Source organism: Belonocnema kinseyi, chromosome 3, assembly GCF_010883055.1.
Source record: "Belonocnema kinseyi isolate 2016_QV_RU_SX_M_011 chromosome 3, B_treatae_v1, whole genome shotgun sequence".
Lineage (NCBI taxonomy): Eukaryota > Metazoa > Arthropoda > Insecta > Hymenoptera > Cynipidae > Belonocnema > Belonocnema kinseyi.
In genome coordinates this window covers 97,948,069-97,958,285 of record NC_046659.1, presented here as the reverse complement: position 1 = coordinate 97,958,285, position 10,217 = coordinate 97,948,069, and the positions used below count along the sequence as shown (strand labels likewise).

Sequence of the window (10,217 nt, the reverse complement as noted above, 5' to 3'; positions counted from 1 at the left end):
AATTTTCGAAAACTGATTTTCAAGCCATCAGGGGCCAACTCGAGCGGCCTGAAGCGGCCAGGCAAATTTTATGCGTGGTTATAGAATCCGGAGTCTCAATTCGTTTCGCTATGTAAAAGTTAATTATTTAATTTAAAATAAAAACATTACATTATTTGTTGAAAATGTATATTTTTTAGTAGAAAACTTTTCTATTTGTTTAGATTTTGAACTAATAACTAGGTTGTCCCATTTTTGGTTGAAAATTGAACTATCTCAGGGAAAATTTTAATTATTTTGTTCCAAATTCGTTTTTTTTCGACAAAATAATTTTTGAATTGAAAATGCATATATTCTATTTGTTGTTAAAAATGTATAATTTATAGTTGAAATTTTTACATGATTTAAATTCAAATTAATGCTTTGGCTACCCAATTCATTTCCCCCCATTCATCTGGAAAATTCATTTTCTCTTTTACTTAAAAAATTTTTTTTTCGAATTAAAATTTAACAGCTATATTTCTTGTTTTAAAATTTATTTTCCTAGAAGAAGCAACCACATCCAAGAAAAACCCTTGTCAATGGTGCAACGCGTCCCCAAGAACAAAAATATTAAAAACAAAGAGTTACATAACTTCTTTATTTTACAATTAAAACGAAAAATTATTATTTTAAACCAACTCAGAATTATAGTGATACACTGAAAAAAATTGTTAGTTGGGGCAACCATTTAGTGAGTAAGCTATGGTACTGCTATTTTATTCGCTTATACTGTTATTTCATTAGCTGTCACAGCAATTCCATTAGTTACAGTGGCTATTCAATTAGTACCACTAACTAAGAAAATGGTTGTTCCAACTAATCAAATAGCAGCACCACATCCTAAAAACTAAATAGTTGGCCTCACTAACATTTTTTCCAGTGTATAATGTATGAAACCACTTTTCATTTATATATTAGTAAATTCTAGAAATAAATCCCAACCACCGAATTAAATTCCCGGTCATTTCCCGGCTCTTCGCCGGTAAACAAAATTCCTATTCTTTTTCCGGTTTCCCGGATTTCCCGGTCAGGTAGACATCCTGATTAATCATAACTTAATATTACTAGCTGCTGCATAAACAGCGACAGGGAAATGTATTTGAAACAGTGAATTATTGATAACCTAGCCTCAATATCCACTCGGGGATGGTAATCACCGATAATTTACATTGTACTGGTATCATAAAGCATGAATAATTGGCAAATGAAATTAGCACGAACCTGAACCATTCTGGGCAGTTGTCTGCCAGTGACAAACTGGCCATCGAGATCGATGACCATGAGGGTTCTATCTCTGAGCCAACCGGCTTTCAGACCAAGAGGGGTGCATTCCATTTCGGTCATTCGAACAGGACCAAGGGATTTCACCGGAAAACATATTAAATCACTGAGGTCTCCAACTTTTCGCCATCGAGAAGGAGGCTGGTCTTTTTGCCTCCGAGTCCACCACCACCAAATGAAGAAACCTGCCGTACCGGCACCCACAGCCGCTGCTGTCACATATGCCAGTCTGGATCTATCTGTAATAAATGGGTGAAAATAAAAAGATCAACAACATCCTGCCCCTAGAAAACTACTGACTTCAATTCCAATTAGCAGAAATTATTTTAGGGACCGTACTTAAATTATGTAAGTGCGTAAGGAGGGGGGGGGGGGGGGGATCGAGATATTTCGTTACGATTTGTTATGGTAGGAGGGAGGGTTTTTTTAAACCTAAGAGTTGCATTTTATACAAATAAATGAAATTTCTGCTAAAACAGATTAATTTTTAAATCAAAAAAAGAATTAAATAAAATAAATTTTGAGTCCTAAATTACGAATATTTTACAAAAAGGATACATTTTTAACGAAATAGGTAATTTTTCTACCAAATAGTAGCATTTTTATTAAACAAAAATTTAGTTCGTACTAAAACAGAACCAGAAAATATTTCAGTTAATTTTTTAACACCAAAATATTAATTTTAAACAAAAGGAAAATTTTCTACGAAATAGTTAAATTTTCAACAAAATAGCAGAATTTTCAACCAAATATACGTAATTTTTGCAATTTCGCAAAAACTTTTTTCTGAAAATGATATTTTCAGTTATAAAAAGAGCGACTTTTTTCAAAGTTTGTCTTTTGATTTCTAAATTCACGTGCTTTAACAGAAGCTACATCTTTCTTGGACAAAAATTCAAATGTTTAGTTGAAAATTTAATAATTTGGTTGAAAGTGATAATTGTTGGTTTAAAATTCTGCTGTTTTCTTAAAAATTTAACTATTTCGTAGAAAATTTACTTTTTGTTGAAAATTAATATTTTGATGTTGAAAAATTAACTGAAATCGTTTTTGGATGAACGTTTAACTTAAAAAAATATATATTTCGTTTTTTATTAAAAAAATGTATCTGTTCTTGTACGAAATATATCTTTCTTTGGTAAAAATGATACTTTTGGTAAACAACTTAACTATTTTGTTAAAATGCATCCTTTTCGTAAAAAATTCGTATTTTTGGACTGAAAATTTGTTTCATTTAATCCTTTTTTTGATTTAAAAAGTAATCCGTTTTTGTAGAAATTTTATTTATTTTTATGAAAATACAACTTTTAGGTTAAAAGTTCTTCTTTGCTTAAGTATTCAACTATTTTGTTTGAAATATTTGGTTGAATCACTTTGTTAACAAATAATTTTTTTCATTCATATTTTTAGTTTAAAATTCATCTGTTTGGTTGAAAGTTTAACTCTTTGGTTGAGAATTAATGTTTTCAAACTAAATATCCAACTACTTGGGTAAAAATTTAACTAAATTGTTAAAAAATAATTTTCTTAATTGAATTCTCATGTCTTTGGTTTAAAATTTAACTGTTTATTGAAGAAGCCTTTTGGTGGTAAGAATTTAAATTTTTTACTGAAAATTTAAATTTTCCATTTTTGTAAGTTTGATCCTTTTTAGTTGAAAATTATACTGTTTGCTACAAAATAATAATTTTCTTGGTATTTAATTTCATTTCTGTTGGATAAAAATACATTAGTATCGTACAAAATTATTTCTTTGCTAACAAGTCATATTTTTTGTTTGAAAATTAAATTTTTGTAGGAAAAATTGTCTTTTGGCTTAAAATTTCAGAAATTTAGGTAAACTTTGCTTTGCATCTTGAGTAAAAAATCTTTATTTGTTGAAATTTCGTCTCCTTGATTTTAAAATTATTTTTTTTGGATAAATTTCATCTTTTTTTATTTAAATATAAACGTTCACACTTTTTGTTGGGTGTTTATATTTTTAGATTCAAATTCAACTATTATGTTAAAAATTTAATTATTTTGTTGAAAAATCGAGAATTTTGTTTTAAAAAACTACCTTTTATCCTGAGAAATACAATTATTATTTTTAATAAATTAATCAATTTGAAAATTTCAAATTTGTATCAGAAATAATTGTTTATTCCATTTATAAAAGATTCTGTGATGACCAAGGAAAACGCAAAATTAACCAAGTGACAAATCAGGGATTTTTGAAAATGAAATTCTCGGACACCCTGCCTAATTCTACAACATTAACTAGCAAAACATTTCCGGAAATTTAAAATTACATATAGTAATTCTGGAAGGGAGGGGGGGTAGAGATATTCGGTAACGGTTCGTTACAGACAGAGGGGGCCTTAGAGAGGTCGTACAATCCGTTACGTAATTTGAGTACAACCTCATAGGTACTGATAGTACGTCACTCACTCTATAATACCTTGTATGTTAATTATGTAAAATTTACCTGGTAAAAGAGAAAAATCTTTTTAATATGAGTGCGAAAATGCAGCCTGCTCACAGGACCCCACACACATTTCCCCATAGTAAAATCTTCATTTCTTTAGTTATTACACAATTTAACATTTTCAATGCATTTGACCGCATTGACAATTTTAATACAGCAATTAAATAAATTTTTTATTTAAATGTGACTTAAACTTATAATTTATGACTTGAGCTTTCTAATAATTTATTTGTTTGTTTCATATACATATGTTTTGTATTACACATTTATTTTTATTATTATTATGTTAAAAACATTTCTGTGCAAAATGTTGTCACAGGCTTATACTGCCCAATATGTCGAAGGCATTTTTGGTTAGAGTCGGTTTTTATTTAATCATTTTGCACGGGGCTGTCCCGGTATATATCAACAGTCACGGACGCATTTTTATAATGCAATCAAGTGGTCTGATGTGAGCAGTCTGCCCAGACATATTGGACAAAGCCTGGTTTTTACCCCATCATTGACGGACTGGGTTGCAGTCAAGTACACGATGGGGGGGGACCTATAGCTTAAGGTGGGTTCCGAACCACCAGAAACCTCGGTAAAGGTACATTGAAAAATTTCTAGAGGTACCGGCTCAGGGATCGAACCCCGGACCTCTGAGGTGAAGTCCGAGTGTCTAACCAACTGAGCCACCGAGGCTTTTATTTTATTATTAGTCTTTTAGGCTTTAGGCTTATTAAGCTTTTATTATTATTATTATTATTATTATTATTATCATTATGCAGCATCCCCATGCCTCAGGAGCAAGTTTTTGTTTCTGTAAAACATTAAAAATTTGATTTGTAATTTCTATCAAAAGCGGATTTTTAAACACTTTGGAATCGTAACCTCAAAATTCTTGGACAATTTACCATCCATTGGCTAACCAGTTTAAATCAAATCTTTTTCTTCCGCTTTCAGAATCAGAATATTTTGGTAGTCAATTTTAACTTCTATTGAGGTTGAAAATTTGATATTTTTATCACAATCCGCAGCCAAGTCTGTTACAATTTGTGGTCAGTTTCAATTTGATATTTTCAACTGACAAATATATGTTTCGAAACTGGATAACTTTTTCTAATAAAGTTTGTGCGAGCTTAAATAAGCAGCATCTCCTAAGTGATTTTTTGTCTTATCTTCGAGTGGTGGTTCCGATTTTACCGACTGATTTTTTTCGCTTATCTGAAAATTCAGATTTTGTTTGTTTTCTATATATATGTTTTGATACCAAAAATGCAAATTTGCAGTTAATTCGAAATTGATAAGAAATTTGATATGAAAACTTTCCCATTTTCATATGGTTTCCTTATTGCACATTTAACATTTCTAATGAGTATACTTCTTTATAATAGAACAAAAAATTAGAAAATAAAATTTATGACAGATTTTAAACTTATAATTGTAGTGTACAAAACTTTTTTTGAATTTCTCCACATGAGAATGTCACAAGGCCATACGAAAATTGTGTAAAGATTTTTTTAACCAAAAAGTTTTAATTTCAAATTTAAATTTATTGCTAAACGCACATTCTCGAGTGTAGTAAATAATTTGCATAAGAGAATCACTTTATTCAATAGCTACACGTATTTAAAATAATTGTTTTGAATTTTTAAATTGGACAATTCGTTTTAAATTGAAAAGCGACTAAGCAGGTTTAAAATGAAGGTCAAAAATTTCGAATACATGTATCATTAAAATGCAATATAATTATTGCACGGTTTTGTAAATATTTGTTTTCAAATTGGGCACGACTGAAAAATTCCGAAAAATAAAATTCCAAACGCTCTGAAACTCTCGAAAAAGAGAACATTGAAAATAAAAAATTCTAGAAATTTCAAAATTGCTAACAATTAAAAATTACCGTTGATAAATTATTTCCAAAACTACATTGCCAAAGTTATAAAATATGCGAGGCTATACAATTTCCAAAATAGGAAAATTTACAAATGATCAAAATACTCAATTTTAAAAATTAAGACATTTTTTTGGTATGATATAAATAAGAAAAAGATGTTCTGAAATTTGGCAATTTTATTTCCGAAATAATTTGATATCAGGAAGTTTAAACTTCGATAAAATTATAAATTGTCGACAATTTTTCAATTCAGGAATTTTTAATTGTCAGAAATATTCTATTTCAAATATTTAATTTTTATATTTAAATTACTTTTCGGGATTTTTTAGTCATCCCTAAAATTGTAGGTCTATAAAAATGGATGATTTGTAAGAAAAAAGCCGATATAAAGATTCGAAAAAATCAAAAATCGCATAGAATCTGTTTACGATCCTGATCAACAACATATGCTGACAGAGTTTCGAGTCATGAATTCTGAATTATAAAATTTTAAATCTTTACTTTAATTACATGATTTCAAAAAATATTCACATTTATGTATTCATGAAGAAAATATTTGAAATTGTTCCACATTTAACAATATTTATAAACAAATTTATCAAAATAAATTAACAAATATCCTATTGAATGATGAAAAATATGCAATTTTAATTTCAATACCATATAATTTAAACAATCTGAAATTATAGGACCTTAAAAATAAAAAATTAACACGTATGGACCAGTCAAAAATTTCATATAAGATTGCAACGTGAAGTATTCGATATTGTACGATTTAAAACTAACCAACTTCAGAACTTATAATTACAAACTTTTTAATGCTTATTTTTAATTAATAATTATACTGTATTCAGTAATTTCCAATTATATATTTTCTAAGTTGAACAAATTGGTAGTGCAAGATTTTTAGATAAAATGTCATGCATTACTTCTTACTTCTTTAATGGAAAATATATTGACACTTGTCTGCTGTCTGCATTCTTGAGATTTCTGATAAAGCAGTACCCAATAATGCTACTGATAAGATAAGAAACAACAGTTATTTATATACTATTTACAGTTTTCGAGACAATATAACAAAACTGAATGACCCTATATGCATGTTTAACTTGAATTTCCTTTTTGGAGATGACTAAAAAATCCCGAAAAATAAAATTCTCAATACTGTAAAATTCCCGAAAAATAAAATTCCCGGCATTTTATAATATGACTGAATTTGAACATTTCCGAATTCCCGACAGTTTAAAACATTGTCAATTTAAAAATTCCCTAACAGAAAAATTCCGAACACTGTAAAATTTCCGAATAATAAAATTCCCGACAGTTTATAATGTTATCAAATTTGAAAATTCCCGAATAGTAATATTCTGGACGCTCTAAAGTTCTCGATCAATATAATTTCCGAATAATAAAAGTTTCGAATAATAAAGTTCCCGAATAATAAAATTCCTGAATAATGAAACTCCCCAAAAAAATTTCTGAATTATAAATCATACAAAATAGGAAGTTCCCGAATTTAAACAATAAAATTTGTTGATAAACATTATCTATTTATTAAAAGTACAATAATAAAATATTTCTTTCAGAAAAAAATGTTAATGTTTAAATTTTATAAAATTATTGTTTGAATTTAAAATAACAACTATTGAAGCAAATATGTTTCTGAACGAACAGTTTTTTATTATTGTTATATAAATTCAAAAAATCATTTTAGAAACTTTAAACATGGCAAAATAATTTTTTTACAAACATATTTGATTATTGTATTTTCAAGAAACAAATAGTGTTTATAAAACGATTTGCAATTGTTTAAATTCGGGAATTTTATAATTAAGGAATTTCCTAGTTCGGATATTTCATGATTCAGCAATTTTCTGTCAGGAATTTTATTACTCGGGAAGAATCCAATTCGATAATATTATAAACTGTTTGGGAATTTTATTATTCGGAAATTTTCTAGTTCGGGAATTTCATTTTTAGAGATTTTCAATCGTCCTAATATTATAAAATGTCGGGAATTTTCCAATTCAGGAGTTTTATTTTGAGGTATTTTTTAGTCGCCCCAATATTATAAGCTGTCTAGAATGTTATTATTCGGAAATATTTTAATTCAGTAATGTTATCAACTGTTCGGTAATTTTACTATTAGTGAATTTTATTATAGGGATATTTTATAACTCGCGAATTTTATAATTCGGGAATTTTACAATTTGAGAATTGTACTAATATAGGGAAATTTTTTAACTAGGAAATTTTATTATTAAAGAATATTGAAATTCGGGAATTTTATTATAGGGGTATTTTACAATTCGGGAATTTTATTGTAGGGGAACTTTATTATTAGAAAACATTACAATTCGTGAATTTTTTAAACAGGAATTTTACAATTCGGGAATTTTATTAAACAGGAATTTTACAATTCGGGTATTGTATTATAGGGGACTTTTATAACTCGGAAATTTTAATATTTTAGACTTTTCCAATTCGGGAATTTTATTTTTTGTAATTTTTCAGTTGCCCTTCTTTTCCTTATCAAATAATTTTTTTCAGTCATTTATTTACATATAACCCATTTCTGCTTATTATCCTTTTATTCTTCATAATTCCTAATTGAAAAGTTCTACTTTTTATAAAACTTCCTTAAAAAAATGTTTTCGCCTTACACTGAATGCCGGAGGAAAATGACGTACCATTTTAACATACCAAGCGTATTTAATACTTAAAGTCCCTGTTCCTGAACGATGCACATGAGTTTTTCATTATTACGGGTTAAGAGCATAAATAAGTCAGAATGTTCGTTTTCATTTAACTGTTTGCGTTCCATACATTCAAAAAATTCAAGGATAAAATGGTAGCATTAACATTATAATAAGGTTTAAAAATAAAATACAAAAAAACCGTGAAGAAATAAAAATGTCAAGAATAAAAACGACAATAAGAAAAAAGGGGAAAAAAATAGCGTACTGAACTTTGTCACCGCATCTTGACGCTAGTTGCACAAAAAATAATCGCATCAGTAATGTAAAACCACTACTAATTAGACTATTTTCTTATCGGTGTGATGTTCCTTTGTCATGACCCCGGGAAATAAATAGCTTCATTTGTTGGAAAAACAATCTTGAAAAAAAGAGGTAATTTTTCCATAAATAAAATGATGAAAACAAGTTAAAGAAACATTCACAATTTACTTCTGGAATTTTAAAATGTTCCTTAATCTACTTATGTTGGAATACTATTTGTTTTCTTGATTAATTTGTTAATGTTTCGGGATGTAAATGAATTGTACAAGATACTATGTGTCTAAATATGAATAAAATACGACCTGAGTCAATTTGAAGTTTAAAAAAATATATCAATTTTCAGTGATTATTTATTTTTTAATTTTATTTGTTCATTTGTATTTAAGGTTTTAAATGTATAATTTTTCTAAGATTTTTAAGAAAATTAGAAAAAAATGTTAAAGAATTCAGATATGTCCAATAAACATTTTAACAAAAATGTTCATTTTCAACCAAATATTTGTTTACTCAATCAAAAATGTAATGTATAATTGATATTTCAACCATGAAAGATTTTTATTTCAATTAGAAAAATTTAAACTCATCCAAAGAAACGATTTTTCAACAAAATTGTTGAATCCTAATCACAACGAAATAATTGCATTTTTTAACAGAGAGATAAATTTTTAATTAAAACGAACATTTTTATTTTAATAGAAAACGGCTAAATTTATTTTTGTAAAAACATTTTTAACCAAATACATGAATTATAAACCAAGAAAATTAATTTTTAAATAAAGTTATTAATGTCAGAACAAAAAAAAATTGATTTTCAACAAAGCAGTTAAACTTTTAACCAAGCAGTTGATGTTGCAATGGTAAAAGATTTTAATTTACAACCAAGATAGTTGTATTTATCTAAAAAAAGACTAATCTTTAAAAAATAATTGAATCCTCAAAGAAAACAGATTAATTTTTAATAAAAAAGTTGCATATTCAATTAAGATGACTTTTTTACAAAAATATAAATTTAAAATAAATTACATGAATATCCAAAAAAATAGTTACATATGAAACTAAAGAGATAAATTTTTGAACTAAAATGATGAATATTCAAAAAGAAAAGTACAAATTTGAAAATTTGAAAAAAGAGATCAATTAAGAAAATTACACTTAAAACTTTCAGATTTTTTAGAAAATTGTGGAAATCTCGGGAAGGCTTTTAAATTGTACTGAAACAATGTTAAATTTTCTTTAGAAATTATTGTTGCAAAATAAAAATAAATCATTTTAAATTTTCCGAGGAATTTTAAGAAAAAAAATTTATTCTCTTACAACCTTTCAAAACTTTAAAAAAACTTCTAAATCTTTCGTTCAAAATCTTCAAATGCCTACAGTTTGTTTTAAATTTCTTCTGGTATGAAATTTTTGTTTCAGTTTTTGATAAATTTTAAATATCTATTAAGCTTACTCAAACTTTTTCTAAAACTTTGTAATCTTGCAAAATTTGAAAATTTTGCTTTAAAATCTTCTACAAACATTTGTAAGTCACCTAAACCTTTTGAAATTA

At 27.1% G+C, this 10,217-nt stretch overlaps 1 protein-coding gene across 1 annotated transcript in view; it reads right to left on the bottom strand.

The window, feature by feature from the left end:
• Positions 1-10,217, bottom strand: part of LOC117168991 (mitochondrial amidoxime reducing component 2) — a 31,804-nt gene that overhangs the window by 18,912 nt on the left and 2,675 nt on the right. Inside the window, exon 2 of the mRNA XM_033355022.1 lies at positions 1,243-1,541. Coding sequence (XP_033210913.1) covers positions 1,243-1,541 — 299 coding nt within the window. The remainder of the gene's footprint in view (positions 1-1,242; positions 1,542-10,217) is intronic.